At 36.5% G+C, this 17092-nt stretch overlaps 1 protein-coding gene across 7 annotated transcripts; it reads right to left on the bottom strand.

Moving 5' to 3' along the window:
• Positions 1-357: 357 nt before the first annotated feature.
• On the bottom strand, positions 358-4880 carry LOC122020075. 7 transcript variants are annotated; one of them, XR_006122093.1, is made up of 7 exons: positions 4683-4880; positions 3760-4572; positions 3490-3601; positions 2623-2672; positions 1807-1848; positions 1598-1706; positions 358-1439 (listed from the first exon to the last, which is right to left on the bottom strand). XR_006122093.1 is itself a non-coding variant. In XM_042577811.1 (7 exons), the coding sequence occupies exons 2-5, from the start codon at positions 4085-4087 to the stop codon at positions 1840-1842; spliced, it is 522 nt and encodes a 173-aa protein (XP_042433745.1). In that variant the 5' UTR covers positions 4088-4572; positions 4683-4880; the 3' UTR covers positions 358-1439; positions 1598-1706; positions 1807-1839. The 7 variants fall into 7 exon arrangements, 4 of the variants coding, with proteins under 4 accessions (XP_042433745.1, XP_042433742.1, XP_042433746.1 ...); XR_006122092.1 differs by having other exon boundaries at positions 2623-2707; XM_042577811.1 differs by having other exon boundaries at positions 3490-3624.
• Between the last annotated feature and the right edge of the window lie 12212 nt (positions 4881-17092).

Below are 17092 nucleotides of genomic sequence, written 5' to 3' on the forward strand. Positions count from 1 at the left end.
ATGACTCAAGTCTGAGCTTTTTTTGCGGCTTTCATCTTTCCCAGATAATTCCTTCAGTGATTTTTGCTGCTAACTTGGTTTCTGTTTTTTCACATCTTTGTATTAGCGGAATGGATTAAAATTATAAAACCCTCTTACATGTCTTTTGCAGTTGGTTGATTTTGAGAGCTGGAAAATTATTTTCTCGGAATCTAAGAAAAGTGCTGGTTACTTCAGCAGAGTCTCTCTTCCAGAATATAATGTTCCTCGAGAGCAACAAGAAATGGAAATTCAAGCTAACATCTTTGCTTTTGGAGTAGTTTTACTGGAAATAATCAGTGGAAGACCTCCATATTGCAAGGAAAGAGGGTGTCTGATAAATTGGGTAAGATGCATATTTGAAAATATTTGATACTCAAAAACAGCATCAGCTTCTTGTAACAGATACTGAGGGCATAAACCCAAATTTGTTCTTATTTCCTACAAACTTCCGATAATCATTTGTTCCATGTAGTTTAGAAGCTTAATTCTCAACGATCCCTCTAATCAGTTCATACAATAGTCAGGGTAAGTTAAAGGTTGTATTACCTCTATTTAGCTACCTTATCACATCCCAACTGAGGAAACCATAGCCTCGCTGCAAATCACAAGTTTCTTTCAACATTATCTTCCCTTTGGAGAATCATTAGTTGGAAAAGACATAACATTGTTTGCCCTTTGGGTTCGCTAGTCTCAAGATATATCCTTCTTGATCCAACAGTTTGTGATTCATATTAGTAGATTCATGCTATATATCCACGGCTCATTGTTCTTCTATGTTATACAGGCCACAAAGTATCTTCAAAACCTAGAAGAGATAAGTAAACTAGTAGACCCTGAACTGAAAAACACAAAGTCAGAAGACCTCGCGGGTTACAGTTAGCCATGTGCATGAAGATGGGGGTCTAAAAGTGTATATCTGGTTAAGTAGTTTCTATTACTGGCTTTTACTGTAACAGATCAACTGAAAAGTGTATATCTGGTTAATTTACAAGTAATGAAGTATTCACAATCAGGAAGCTATTTAATGGTCTTCTTTCTTATCAAGAGCAGGGAATTTTCTTGATGCAAACTAGCCAATTACTGTAATCATAGGGCACAAGGTCACAAAACTCAGAAACATCGATTATGATAGGACGCTGAGATCCTAAGCAGCAATTTTACTTCAGAAAAACCTTGGAAACGATCCCAAATTCAAATACTTCAGTGGCAAAGGAAACTCACAACAAATGGTACCAGAGAAAACAACAAAAGGAATCCATAACAAAATAGGATAACATTTTTCATGTTTAACATCACCAAAAAAGCAATCAACTAGACCATGCCACTAAACAATGCTCACCTGGTTTAACAAAATCGGAAAGGCCAAAATCAATCAACTTCATCTGAGCATTTTCATCTCTAGTGGTGAAAAGAAAATTCTGTTGTTAAATACAAGGAAGAAATATTAACAGCACTGAAAAATATATGTTGAAAAAGAAATGAACAGCAGAATACCCTAAGTTGCTCCTTTAAAATAAGAGATCTAAAGTAATATCATGTCTGCATAAATTGAATCAAAGTTCTCTATGATACAAACCTCTGGCTTTAAATCACGATGCACAACACCTTGAAGATGACAAAAGGCGATTACACTCAGTATTTGAATAACTATAGCTTTTGCATCCTCCTCTGAGTACCTTCCACCTCTTGAGAACACAAGGGAAAAAAAGCAATCAAAAGTTATTAATTTTCAAATTCAAATAATCAAATAGATATAAATTATGGCCAATAAAATCACTTTTTTACCTGGATAAAATTCTTTCTAATAATTCTCCACCTTCACATAATCTGGAAAAGAGAAAAACATATTGTTGAGTTCCAAATTAACAGAAGTACTACATAATTTTTTTAAAAAAAAATTGCTGCCCATCATCTTAGAAGTGTTCATTTTAAAGTTTGTATGGAAAAGTATTATCATTTTTCCTTAGTGCAGGACACAAAGTGGAAAGCAAAGAGGCATATTAGTAGGATACTACATGCAAAAAGTTTTGGATATATCAACTCTATCTTGTGACATGGAACAAATATCATATGTAAAAACGTTGTTACTCATTGTTAAGTTAACTAGAGTTAATTAAGACATACTCCATGACTACGTAGACGTTAAGTGCATCCTCACATGCATCATAAAATTTGACAAGATTATTATGGTTGGACAAGGCTTTGAGGATTTACTTGAAAATATATTACAAATTATATTTTGGCATTTTTGGTTAAAAAAAATTTTCAAAAAAAAAAACAAGAACCAAATATAATTAAACTATCAAACTCATCAAACCAAAGCAAGACATAGAAACCAAAATTTAAATCATGTTCTTTTCGATTTTCTACATGGAACCAAATAATGGAGGCCTCAGATAAAATGACCAACATCATTCTACAAGCCACTGCTACTAGATCAATACACTATGACAGTATGAATAAACTTGATATTCATCTAGTTAATAAATGGGAATCAGGAGGCACAAAATGTCAAAGTTGTAGCATGCGTAAGAAACAAGAAACTCAAAGAACAGGACATACAATGAGGCATAACAAAATGATTCAGGTCAAGGAGTCTACCTGTCCAATAATGACTGCCTTGACTTCATCAAAGGAAGTCAAATGAAGAGCTGGAAAAGATAGCATGAACTTTGATAACTTTCACCTAAGACCTTAACAGGCATTAACTTACATAACTGCACAATAAACAGTCAAAAAGATGGACAATAAATGATGTGGAACAACATAATCATTATTTCTCCCAACTCTGTGTGTAGTGATTACACATGCTTGCACCCTTACAGAAGTTTCAGTATGCTTCTATCTCAACCCATGTTATAATAGACGCAGAAACACACTTTTCCATGTCAGTTCTATTCTTAAAAGTAAAAAATAGTGCATTTCAGGAAAGAGAAGAAATGGCTATTTTTTTCTAGCAATATTGATTAGAAGAGATTAACCTTGGTACCATATATAAGGTAGAACCAAAAGCTTCACAAGGCAGATCAGTAGTCCCGAAGTTTGAGTATATAAATTACATTCAAGTTTTGGCTAGGGAACATGAACAATTTCCTGGCAGCATGATGTCAACAAATGAAAATAACTGATAATTTTCTTACAGTAACCCACTATTGAGAAGAATTTCTATCATCCACATATCAGCACCATGTGAATGTCATAGTCATCAGGTGGAGTTGGAGACACAAAAAATCTCTCATCTCTGGTAACAAACTCACATTTACATTTTATCTTCAACTTACCGAAGGCGTAGATCACAAGCCATAGTGTTTTCACAATGATCAACCTACTGAAATAACTATGAAAATGATGACCACGGCCTACAATTCAAGCATCAATGCAAGTATGCAACAACCAAATGGTTTTATTAGCTTAAACAGATGCCAACCAAAAATGTTTATATATTCTAAAACCTATTGAGCTGATTACCGTTTGCAGAATCCTTATCGTTTTGTAGCATCAACTCTTCTGCCTCTTCTTCTGTCTCTACCTCAACAGGAGCCCCGCCAAAGCTCATGTGATTGTATTGCAGCAGGATGACCTTGTCGAAAACATAACCAGGCTCTGAGTGTGCAAAACCAAAAAAATATATATACATAATCAATCTATAAAGCAATTAATAGCCAGCGATAAGCAACCCCAACAAATAAATCAATCTTTGTCCGATTTCAACGATGTAAACTACTGTGCAAGTTATACCTCTTTTCGCGTTCACTCTCTTGTCAAAGAGCCGAACTGGATCAGACCCTTCTAAACAAGCAGCATAAGCAATCATCCTGAACACCGCCAAACCGAACAAGCAGCATAAGCTCTTAGGTGGGGCGGAGGGTAGATAGGGACGTTGCCGCGCATCTCCATCTCCACAAACCTGCACAGGTTCTGCGCGTAGGGTTTCTGAAGCTGGCCGGGGAGAGTCTCCAGCCATGTCTCCTCGACCAAGAGCTCTCCCAGCTTCACATAGGGATCGGAATGAGTACCTTTCCTTGTCGCGATCCTTTCGGAACAGATACTGAGGTTCCGCTTCCATCGGGAAAGGGATTGGCCGGCGTCGACCCTCTTCGCCCTCTTCGCCTGCTCCGACGTGAGTGCGGAGGGGTGTTCACCGGCGGCGAGAGGAGGGGCGTGGAGGGTGGAGAGGGGGGATTTGAGGGTCATGTATTCCGGGGAGAGGGAGATCGGGCGGAGACGCTTCGGCGAGCGGAGGAGCTCGCCTAGGGCTTTGGAGGAGGAAGCCATGGCTTCGGGATTGGAAGTTGGAAGACCGGGTAAATAATTGGGTATATTTATCATGCATTTCCTAAACTCATAGCGGGAGCATCTTTAGGTTCCCAGGACACAACACCCCTTTTTAATCTAGCACGGAGAGCTCAAAGGCCTTCTTCAGAAGGCCTCTCCGGTGCTCGGAAAAGGTTACCTGCCGGCTGGCCAGTTTCTCTATCCTCCTCATCTGCGTCTTCCCCCTTACCATGTCGACCGATTAGTCGATAACACACCCGGAGGCAGCACCGAATCCTACCGTGAGCAACAAAATCAGCGAGCAAGGAGCTTCGATCAGTCCTGGCCACACGAGGATTGACAAGGAGGGATCAAATCAAAAGAAGGAGATGAGGAATCGAGGCTACCAGATATGGGATCGAGTAAGAATGGAGGAGGGCAACTTCTAGCGACTCGGCGATGACTCCAATCCACACAGGCAGCCTCTTCTTACCCAAAGGAGGAGATGGAGGAGATGCGGTGTGGTTGGCTGAAGAAGCAAGGGCATCGTGCGTCGATCTAGGAAGGGGAAGAGGGAGATGAGGCTGAGAGAGATGGTGGACGGCGCGATATAGGTTTAGGTTTGGAGGAAATATTGAAGTGTTACAAATTTGGCTTAAGTATTGGTGGGAAAATTAAATTATTTTATTTTATCATAGACACCGGGTTTTAAAAACCGCTGTAAAAATCGGTGTCTATTAACAAAAAAAAGGCGCTCATATACATCAGCTTAAAAAACCGATGTCTATGAGCGAAAATTTGCGCTTATAGACACCGATTTTTAGAAAAACCGGTGTAAAATATTCAAAGACATCGGTTTTTGCTTAAAACCGATGTTGTTCCACCGATGTCTATGAGGCTTTTTCTTGTAGTGTTGTGAGAGAAAGCTCACTTATAACTCGGTTGAATGACTCGAGAGTCTAGGACTTAATCGTGAAAGCAAGCTCACTTATAACTCAGTCGAATGCCTTGAGAGTTTGGGACTTAGTCATGAGAGCAAGCTCACTTATAACTTGGCTGAACGACTTGAGAGTCTAGGACTTAGTCGTGAAAGCAAGATCACTTATAACTCGGCCTAATAGCTCAAGAGTATGGGACATAGTAGAGAAAGCTCATTTATAACTCGGTCAAACAGCACGAGAGTCTGGGACTTGGTTATATCAATTTGAACTCTCCTGTATTTTTTGAACATATAAGTTTTTACAAGCTACATAAATTTAGTACAAATGTACTTTAAAGCTCGATAGAGTTGTAGATGATTTGCACTCCAAGACCAATCCAAGATTTCCCCATTTATGTCTTGTAGATAATAGGAGCCCAAGCTAAGATTCTGTGTCACCTTGAATGACCCCACTGGTGGTTCCAATTTACTTACGTCCCCGACTGGCTCTAATACCACTTATTAGTGTAGCGGGTGCTGGAAAGAGGGGAGTGAATTGCCTATAAAATAAAAATAACCCCTTCTCATACTTTTAACTTGGATTAGTAACACAATTAAAATAAGCAAAATAACAAAAACTGAACAACTAAAAGAAAGAAGTAAGAAGGCCAAAAATTAATTTGGTTACAACTTAGATGGTTGTTAATCCAAGGCTCCGAAATTGCTCCACAAGAATTCTCCTTCATTGTAAGTGGAGAAGCCTTTTACAAAAGTTGACGGCTCAAAAGAAAAATTAGGAAGTAGTACAAGACTTGTTGTTCAAGTTGTTGATTATTTCCTAACTCCAGGGGTCTTTTATAGCCCCTAAAAAAATCTATCCGAGATTGAAAGGCGTCTTCAATAGACTTGAAGGCGCCTCCAGCATGGCAAATCTTATCGTCGAAGATAAAACTTTATCTTTTTCTAACGGCTAAGGAAGGCGCCTTCTATAGGCTAGAAGGCACATTCGTACTATTCATCGAAAGCGCCTTCCAAGCCATAGAAGGTTCCTTCTATAAGGCAGATCGACTCCTTAGCTTATCTCTTAGCGTGGGTGATGCTCTAGCTAATCAGAGTTGAGCTCACCCGAATCTAACTCCGACATTCTCCTCGAGCAGGCTTCCTCCCCGGCTTCTCGTCCCTCGAACATCGCGCATGTCCTTCTCGTCCACTGTGTACTCTTCCACAACACCTCGTCCCTCGGATGCACCTAGCCCGTTAGCTCCTTTCCCATAACATCATTCTCGCTAGCAATGTCTTCCGCTCGACTTCTTGTATTTCTAAACTCCTGCACACTTAGACACAAGGATTAAACACAACATGACCTAACTTAACTTGGTTGACTACATCAAAACTACCACGAGGTATTTACACCTCTGACGCTTAAGTCAGTGATCGATTTGGAGATGTTGAATAATAGAATGAACAGTAGCAAACGAGCGTGTCTAATCGCATAACGTTGTGTACTTGCGCTTGTAAATGGAGACCCATTTTTATAATGTCATTGTTATGTCTGTGCACAAATTTCAAAGTATTTAAAAAAAAGGACAAGTCACTGTTATGTCTATGCACTAATCTCAAAGTATTTTGAAAAAAGGATAGGTCACTATTATGTTTGTGCACGAATCTCAAAGCATTTCCAAAAAAGAACAGACTATAAAGAAGATCTGACATCTTTCCCAAAATAGACTAGAAGCCTCGAAAGTGCAGTTGCATGCAGAATATTCTCTATCATCTGTGGCATAAAATGTCAAAGAAGAATATTAGGTCGTTGGCCAAAGGACCCATAATAGGCTCACCCGGTCAGCTGACTAAGTCCTTGATATGTCCGATCGATGACTACCTGTAAGAACAACCCGGTCGACATTGATGAATGCAATCAGTGACTTGGTGTTGATTCGGCTCCTTTATTTAGATGGAAAGGTCAGGTGGACCAGATGTCCCATCGTCTGATCGGACGTATGGCCGATCGGTGAGAGCACACAGTAAAGATTTTTAACCACACTATATCCTGGTGCCAAAGAGGGTTGAACTACAAAGACCTAATTTAGTTTCTTACGACTACCGCAAGGCTTTAGAGCTCGAGACCTGACCAGCCAAATGGTTCGGTCGGACAAGCCTTCCGGATCACGGCTTATGGGTGTCAAAAGGCTTTTGGGCCCGATGTCTGACCAATAAGATGGTCCGATCGGACAAGCTTTTAAGGTTCTGGCCTTTGGTGTTGATCACTTCCTGACTTTGACCTCCACGTCGACCATCCTCCTTGACTTTGACCCTGACTCGAGGGCTCCACATCCTTCACCATATCATCGTGTATATCACCCATATCTATGTCCCAGTTTAGATTTCCCACAGACGATGCCTAAATGTTCTGATCCGAGAATAAGAGATGGGTTAACTCCTTGACGAGTTGTCTCTGGTGGTCTTCCTTAATGAATTAGTTAGTATCCTTCAACTGGATCAATTTTTGATAAGTCGATCTTTAGCAGATCAGGTAACAATGAGTCAGCTACCAACAAGTCATCTACTAGCGAGTCAACAACTACAAGGGTCGAGTCTGTAGTCGATAGTCAATAATTAATAGTTGGCGAGTTAATCCGATATCTTCTAAAATCCAACAAATGGAGAGGACTCATCTTCTTTGACAAGGATTATGGGGCCAAGGTGCACTTTGATGTGTCCCCTCCGATGCAAGTCAAGACTAAGGAAATGAACGGAGAAAGGATCAGAGAAATAGTAGTTGCTTAGTTGATTGTGCCTACCATCAACTATAGGAGAAAATACCTCTTATAGCGCCCTTTAGCTCCAGCAGCTATGAGTCTTCATTATTTTATGTTCTTTAACATCAGTGGTTGTGACTCTTAACTCCGATGGCTGTGACTCTTCAAATGCAAGAGGATCGGAGCAATCGCGTACTTACTGGTTTCCAGCATAACTTCGAATAAACAACTAACTTCCACACTTGTAATCATTCCCTCTTTATGTATTTGTAACTGACACACCCTTCCCTTTACCATTCATATCTTACTAGAAATAACTACTCCAATTGCTTATCTAGCATATCTTCTAAATTAATATATAACTGGCTCTTATGAGTTCGAGTTCTATCTAAATGTTTTGCTAGATCTAGCTTCCTTCCTACTCGGATGAATTCTTATACTTCCTATTAGTCTACTATTGAGCTTGGCCTAGTGCCCTAAGAAATGTCGAGTCCCTTATCAAGTAGGTCAAATGACCCTGAATACCGTCGAATTCCCTGCAAATGTTCCAACTTCTCATGGAGCAAACCTTTTGAATACTTTCCTAAACTCAGCAGACTCCAACCGATTTTAACCGAGTTTGAAAGGTGCCACGTATAGTCTACTTGTACCAAATCAAGGGCTTTTCACATGGAGTCTAAGTTGACAAGGTCAATATTACTAATCCTCTCATCAAGTATCCTTTATCTCCTAGGTATATTCAATCGAGATTGAATGACTTTTATTGATTTTTTTTAATAATAAACTTTTATGGAATTGATAGATTTTTATTGATTTTTATAGAGTCTCACATAGTTATGAAAATAATTTCATGGAGTTCTATAGATTTTTTTTGTAAGACTTTTACAGACATTTGTAAACTTCATGTAAACTGTGTTCTTGACACAGTGGATACTATTGACTTCATTGGTTCACACACGAATACCAGAATTTAATACCAATTGATGCAGTGGATACTATCGACTCGGTTGATTCAAAAAATTTCATTAAAAACGTACTTTTAAAATTTAACTGTGAAAACCCTCGATTGTGTAGTTTTCTGGAGAGAAATGAACTTCTCGTTTTGTGAGAGAAGAAAAGAAAGAGACGTGTAAGGTCAAGGGGGTGTATTCAATCTTGGAAAAGCAGGTGGTCATGGTCTCGCGTGATATTTATCTTCGAACAAAATCTAACATACCTAATTAAAATAATTCTTTTTAATAAAATAATAAATAGCATACTTGTCCAAAAAAAAAAAAAATTTTATACTTTTATCTTGTTTTGACTAAAAACAAAGAGAGGATAACGCCTCACTTGGATAACGCCTCACTTTGCAATTAAAAAAACTTTAATAATATAATTTTATTTACAAATTTGATCCAAATTATCTTGTTTAATTTGGTCAAATTTTTAATAAAGTGTTGAATTAATAAATTTGATTAGTAATAAAATTAATAATGATATTATTAATTTGATTGGTAATAATATTATTAAATTAGATAAATATAAATATATAAAATTTATTTAGGATTTTTAAAAATTTAAAAATTTTATAGAATATTTTTAGGGTCTAATTTCATTAGACTTTATTAAATTATCTATTAATTAAGTTGAGAATTAATTTGATTTATTAATATATATTTATATTAAAGTCTAATGTCTCAAGTTTTTCTTCCCTGTAAGCACAGCGCCGCCGTCCAAATCGACTTTGATTTTAACTTTGACCTGCTTGTGAGTAGCCGACAGAAGCATCATCGGCCACCTCAACCAATTTTTCTAATTGTTTTCCTTCTTTCTGGAGCACCGCAGACTTCATCAGATGACACTCCTCATTCTTTTCTATCACGAGCAACAGGAGAAAAATCTTCATCGGCGGCCTACCACCATGAGCCGCTGCCGGAGAAAAGGCTGCAAGCAGTTGTCGTTCCGTTTCGGTCGTTCCAATCCATTTTTTTGTTGTTATAACGTTAGAGAACGACGTTTCAAAGCAAGCCACGTTATTTACTGGAACTTTGGAACGACATGAGGCGTTCCCATGCCGGAACGCTTATTTCGGTCGTTCCACTTCCGTTCCGACGAACCATTACGAGAGCACTCAACAAAATGTTTCAGAGGATTCTCAGCTTTGCATAAATGCATCATGAGAGGTTGATGCAGGTTGTCGAGAGGTTGAAAAGGAGCGAGAAGAGAAAGAACTTATTTGTAAAAAATTAAGGTGATTTAAAGTCTATAGAAATCTCAAGGGCGAGGAGAAGACTTTTTATTTTATTTTTAAACTTGTACCAAGTATTTTGGAGAGCTCTAATTGGTTAAAATTTGTATCCAAGGAATTTTAAAAGAATTCATAAAAATCTATTGAAATTTTGAATATCAATTTTAAAAGTCAAATTTGAATACCACATGACTTTTTAAAATTCTATAAAAATTTAATTTGGATACCATTAGATTTTTATAAAGTTTATAAAAATTTAGATTGAATATACCTAGACTTTTAAAATCCACAAAAATCATTTAAAATAATTAAAAGTCTAATATCATTGAATATACCCTTTAGTTAGGTCAAAAGATATTTCATTCTTTGAAAAAAATATCAAAAGTATATTTTATTCTATGCTTTTATCTCAAAAATATCTTTTGTCAACGTTGGCCAAAAGTGTTACAAGTAATTTTAATCAAAATTATTATAGTATTATTCTAACAATTTTAATAGAGTTGAAGTAATTTTAATTAAATTGAAATAATAATATTTTAATGGAATTAAATTTGAAAAAACAAAATTACTCTCTATATTAAAGCAATTGTGGATCAGAATTGACATTTTTTAGATGAAAAAAAAATATTTTGATAAGGATATTTTTGAGATAAAAAATAAAATAGGGCAACTTCTGTTATTTTATTTAAAAGAAAATCTTTTTAACGATAATAAAAATAATGAGCACCCTTTAAATTTTTTATCAAAGAAATAAAAAAAAACATGTCAACTCTATTATAATTTGTCCCTCCAATAATTAATTCCAAGCTAAAAATTATCCTACAAGTATTTGTAATGATAAAGAAGAGCAGTAAATCAAAGGTAAATTTATACATATGATTTATACCTATGGTATAGTGGAGCACCCCATGCATTTAGGATTCGAACCCTAAGGTAAATTTATACCTATGGTATAGTGGAGCACCCCATGCATTTAGGATTCGAACCCTAGCATCAAAATTTTGCCATCCATGCACTTTGGAATAACTAGGACGGTTAAGTTACTCTAACGACAGATGGAAATTTTTTTTTTAATCCGATCGGTTGAATTAATCTCATTGTTAAATATCTAGATTATCAAAGAAATAATAATAATAAATTATATTCTATATTTATTGTCCCTAGTGTATTTGAGATTTTATCTCCTTTACACAAAATTTCCTACGCTTTTTTTATTTTTTTTATAATCAAATTCTACTTGAAATATAGATCTGTTATATTAACAACCCCTAGTACTGACTTCATAGATCACTACAAAAAAAATCAGCATTTCCGATGGGAATATCGACGGAATATTATAGACTTTATTTTTACCGACGGAATAAATCATTCCGTCAATAAATCCTTGTGGTACCGACGGAATTCATATTTCTGTCAATGAACCAAGGATTTTACCGACGGAATAACTCATTCCGTCGGTATAAATAGAGTCTTTCGACGGAATTCATATTTCGTCGGCAACTCTCCCTAAAAAAAACCCTAGCGAGTCTATTTCCCTCACGCGCGCGGCCGGCCGACAGCTTCTTCGTTCTCCCGATCCCGATCGCAGGTTAGGTTTTTTTTTTTTTTTCCTTTTTTTTCGACGATCGGCAGTTGCCACGGGCCTACGCTCACAAGTGGCAGTGCGTGCCCGCAGTGGGCTTCCTCGCTCGCAGCCCACCAGTAGCTGGCGGCGTTCGCCTTCGGCCGCCAGCAGGCTTCTACGCCAGCTAGCGGCCGGCGGCGGTTGCCTTCGGGCTTCTGAGCCCGCCAGCGGCCGGCGACGGCCGCTTGCGGCCTTGTGCCAGCCGGCAGTTGGCTGCTGGCTGTTGTGCCAGCCGGCAGTTGGCTGCTGGCGGCTGTGTCGGCCGGCAGTTGGCTGCTGGTGCCGCAAGCAACTTGAAAATTATTTTTGTCTTAATTTTTTAGCTAAATTATCTTCTCCAGTTGACCTACACATCTTCAGGTAAAATTTACTAAATTATACTGTATGTCATTTAACATGATTAAATTTAGAAATATGTTATGTTAGTATGTTAATTTATAACATAATGTAGTATGTTTGTTTGTTTTGTGTTAGTATCTTAATCTATGTTAATTTTTAGTTCTCAATATATTAGTTTTAGGTGAAAATGTCTATGAACAAAGTTTGGATGTACAATTGATTAGAAAAATGATTTATCAGAGATGATTTTATTGCTGAAGTTGAACAGTTTGTGAACTTTGCTAAAAGTCACCCTGAATGTATGAATGGTGCTGAGTTACGGTGTCCATGCAATCATAAAAAAATGTCAAAATAGAGCTTTCCGTGATGAGGATACTGTAAAAATGCATATATGTAGAAATGATTTTGTGCCAAATTACTACAATTAGTACTGTCATGGAGAGCCTTATTTATATGAACCAATTGGACCTTCTGGTGGTTTGTCATCTAGGACAACTGTTACCGCTCCTGAAGCATCAATTAATATTGATATTGCAATGCAATCAATGGTTCATGATACGATGAATGCTACAGTTGATTATTCCAATATAGATGAAACACCAACACCTGAATATCAGCAACTATATAAAATGTTAAAGGCTAGTGAAAGAGAAGTGTGGAAAGACATTCCCTCTGGTCATTCTCAATTATCAGCTACTACAAGGTTATTAAATATGAAAGCAGAACATCATTTTTCAGAAAGATGTTACGACGATATTTGTTAGTTGATGTCAGAATTGCTTCCTGCTGATAACATAATGACGGATAGTTTTTACAGTACAAAAAAATTGATCAGAGGTTTAGGTTTACTTGTGGAGAAGATTGATTGTTGTATAAATAACTGCATGATATTTTGGAATGAAGACAATGATCTGCGTGAATGCAAAATCTGTACACACCCTCGTTATAAGCATGGTACTCGCATACCAGGGCAGAAGAAAAAAAAAATAGCTTGGAAAGTGATGTATTATTTTCCGTTAACTGCTAGACTTCAACGTTTGTATGCATCTGCTGCTACAGCTTGCCATATGACATGGCATCATGAGCATGAGCACGATGGAGGTATAATGTGTCATCCTTTTGATTCACCTGCATGGAAACATCTAGATGTTGTATTTCCTTCTTTTGCAATGGAACCACGTAATGTGAGATTGGGACTTTCTGCAGATGGATTTCAGCCATTTGGATAGTCAGGACAACAATATTCATCTTGGTCGGTTATATTAATACCGTACAATTTACCGCCATGGATGTGTATGAAAGATCAATTTATGTTTCTTACAGTACTTATTCCTGGTCCAACCAATCCCAAAGAGAAGATAGATATTTTCTTACAACCTCTGATTGCCGAGTTAAATGAATTATGGAATGTAGGGTCGGTGATTTATGATGTTGCAAACAAAACTAATTTTAGATTGCATGCTGCATTATTATGGACGATCAGTGATTTTCCAGCATACTCAATGTTGTCGGGTTGGAGCACGGCTGGTAAATTAGCATGTCTACACTACATGACTGATTCTGATGCATTTTTATTACCTTACAGTGGGAAGGTGTCTTGGTTTGATAATCACCGTAAATTTTTACCACTTGATCACTCTCTTAGGTGAAATAAGAAAAATTTCTTAAAAAATATTTTAGTCAGAAAACCCCCTCCACTCCATGCTTCAGGTGAACAAATCATTGAGCAAATTGATAGTTATGGATTTCTACCAGTATCACAATATGGTTCTGATGAGATAAACAAATATATTATTAGGATGTGCAAGTGTGGTTGGAAGAAAAGGAGTATTTTTTGGGAGTTACCGTATTGGAAGTATCTCTTATTCGACATAATTTAGATATTATGCATATTGAGAAAAATTTCTTTGATAATATCTTTAACACTGTGATGAATGTGCCTGGAAGAACTAAAGACACTGCAAAATCACGCGAGGAATTAAAAGACCTAGTCAATAGACCAGAGTTGCATCAAGATAAAATAACTAATAGATTTCCAAAGGCTTGTTATATATTGGACAAAGATGGCAAGCAAACTTTATATAATTGGTTGAAAGAAATAAAATTTCCAGATGGTTATGCCTCAAATATGGCTCGATGCATGGATATGAATAGATTAAAGATGTTTGGAATGAAAAGGCATGCATTTATGCAAAAGACTTATTCCAGTAGCTTTCCATGACTTACTTCCTCAAAATGTTTGGCAAACACTCACTGAATTGAGTCTAATTTTTAGAGATTTGACAGCAAGGTGTATTACGATGGATGATATGATTCAGCTAGAAATAGACATTCCACTCATATTATGTAAACTGGAGCGCATATTTCCACCAAGTTTTTTTGAATCAATGGAACATCTACCAGTACATTTACCATATGAGGCACAAATAACAGGTCCTGTGCAGTATAGATGGATGTATCCATTTGAACGGTTTTTGAGGAAATTAAAAAATAATGTTCGTAACAAAGCAAGAGTTGAAGGGTCAATATGCAATGCTTATCTAGTAGAAGAAGCATCTTCTTTCTGCTCATATTATTTTGTTGATAGTGTGCAAACAAGACATCGCAAGTGTCCTAGAAATTCTGATGATACTTGTTAGCTGATAGATCCATCGATGCTTTCTATTTTTAAGTTTTCTGGTAAGTTAATGGGTGCATCGCTTGCTAGATGGTTAACCGAGGAAGAATATCATGCTGCAAGAACATATATACTCTTAAATTGTGAAGAGGTCAAACCATACATAAAGTAAGTAAACTTCTTAAATCAAACATTTATTCTTTTCGTTTAATTATTTTACTTGATATCCCAATTTTAATATAATTACTTATTTTCTCAGCTTATACGAACAACAATTATATCTACAAAACTCATCAATTGGTGCAAGTGAGGTAGCTACAAAGTTAGAGACCGAATTTGTATTGTGGTTTCAAATATATGTAAGTTAAAAAATTTGTGAAATTTTTGAGTTCATGTTTATTAAGAAGTGTACTAAGATATATGTTACTTAATTTTATAGGTGAAAGACCGTAGAATATCAAATGTGCAAGATGATAGGATAATGAATATTGCATCAGGACCCCTTCGTAAAATAAAGGTGTATTCTGGTTACTATGTTAATGGTCTTAAATTCCACGTGGCACAACGAGATTCACGGAGATTAACTTATAATTCTGGTATTTGCGTCAAAGGATCTGTGGACAACAATAACACTGAATTTGATTACTATGGTAGACTTGACGAAATCATAGAGATTGAATATCCTGCATTACCAATAAAGAGGTGTGTGTTGTTCAAATGTTCATGGTATGATCCGACCCCAAGAATAGGTACTAGAATTCATCCAAATTATAATTTAGTTGAGGTTAATATAAATAAAAGATTTAATAAGTTTGAGCCTTTTATTTTCGGAATACAAGCGGGTCAAGTTTTCTATCTTGAATACCCTACGAAGAGAAGAAGATCTAGTGAATGGTTGTCTGTTTGTCGAATCAAGCCTCGTTCGACCATAGAGATGCCGAATACAATCATTGCTCAAAACCATGATGCATTTCAGAATGATGAAGTGGAGATACATTCAGTTGATTTACAACACCAATCTGCTTCTCAATTACTTGTAGATGCTAATGACATTTACGAAGAGATAGATGATGGGGAGATGTCCAACAGTGAGGATGAAGTTGAACTAAGCTCATCTAGCAATGAGGACATAGAAACTGTTAATGTTGACTAGTCAGATGTTAATGATGATTAAATATTAACATTATTATTTCTGTTGGTAAGTAATGTTTCCATACTGTTTTGTATTTATATTATAAGGTTTTTAGACCTTATTATGATGTGTTGCAATGTTATTTTGCAGATATTATCATGGCAGAGCAGCAGCCTCAGTAGGCCGACGATCTAAATGAGATTTATTATGATGTTGTCGGTGGAAGGACAAAAAACTCCACCCTCTACAGCCTTGGCTCTCAGGCCAAAGTGGCATTTGATCGTTTGAGGAATCCAGTAGGTCGTGTTAGTTCCTCTTCTTCTAGTGAGATGCAGTCTTTAAGACGTGAAAATCAAGAATTGCGATCTCAACTGAAATCAATGGATCAGAGGATGACTGATATGGATCAGTGAAGAGCTGATGAGGAGAAGAAGAGAGCTGAACGTGACAAGAGTAATGAAGATCTCATAGCCCAAATGCAGGCGATCGTGGCTTCTTTCACCCAGGCATCATAGGGTTCTGAGTCACAGGAGACTCAAGATCCATCAGACAGTGATCGTTAGCTTTTTTGAGATTTGTTCAGCTACACTTTAGTTTTTTATTTATTATATAGAATGTGAGCTTGTTTTGATATTATAACATGTTTATTTCTAAAGGTTTTATTACTATATGTTTCAGGAGTCACGTTCAGTCCTATTTACATATTTGGCTCTTCACTACATCATTTGCTCACTTTTATTCAGGTATTATTTCATATAAAATTCTTAATATATATATATATGCAAACTGTTTATTTATACATCATTTTGTATGTGTGTTTTTATAGAATTTTTTTATGATTTCACGTTCTTGTATTATTTGGACTACATTTTAGTTCGGTATGCATTATGTAAACTCGATTTTAGATATGGATATGTGTGGAATATATATTATGTAGATTTGGTTAACTATGGATTGTATGGAATATGGTTTTTTTTATAAATTTTATTAGTTTGTGATTATATATGATAGATATATGTGTGAATTATATTTGATGTAGATAATATTTGTTGTGGATTGTATTTGTTGTGTGGATTGTATGAAACCATCGATTGTGATGGTTTGTTTATATATTTGGAAAATGTATATGGGAACAGTGTGTAAATGGAATGAATCTGTCAAATTTTTTTTGATATTCCGTCGGAATACCGACGGAAA

The sequence above is a fragment of the Zingiber officinale genome, chromosome 9A (genome assembly GCF_018446385.1).
Source record: "Zingiber officinale cultivar Zhangliang chromosome 9A, Zo_v1.1, whole genome shotgun sequence".
In the NCBI taxonomy this organism is placed as follows: Eukaryota; Viridiplantae; Streptophyta; class Magnoliopsida; order Zingiberales; family Zingiberaceae; genus Zingiber; species Zingiber officinale.

Excerpts from the sequence above, each read along its gene's own strand:
- LOC122020075 (XM_042577808.1), bottom strand. The coding sequence starts at position 4,087 with ATGGAAGCGGAACCTCAGTATCTGTTCCGAAAGGATCGCGACAAGGAA. Across the intron at positions 3,625-3,759 it reads GAGAGTGAACGCGAAAAGAG|AGCCTGGTTATGTTTTCGAC; the intron begins GTATAACTTGCA and ends TTGCACACTCAG. Across the intron at positions 2,673-3,489 it reads CGATAAGGATTCTGCAAACG|CTCTTCATTTGACTTCCTTT; the intron begins GTAATCAGCTCA and ends TATCTTTTCCAG.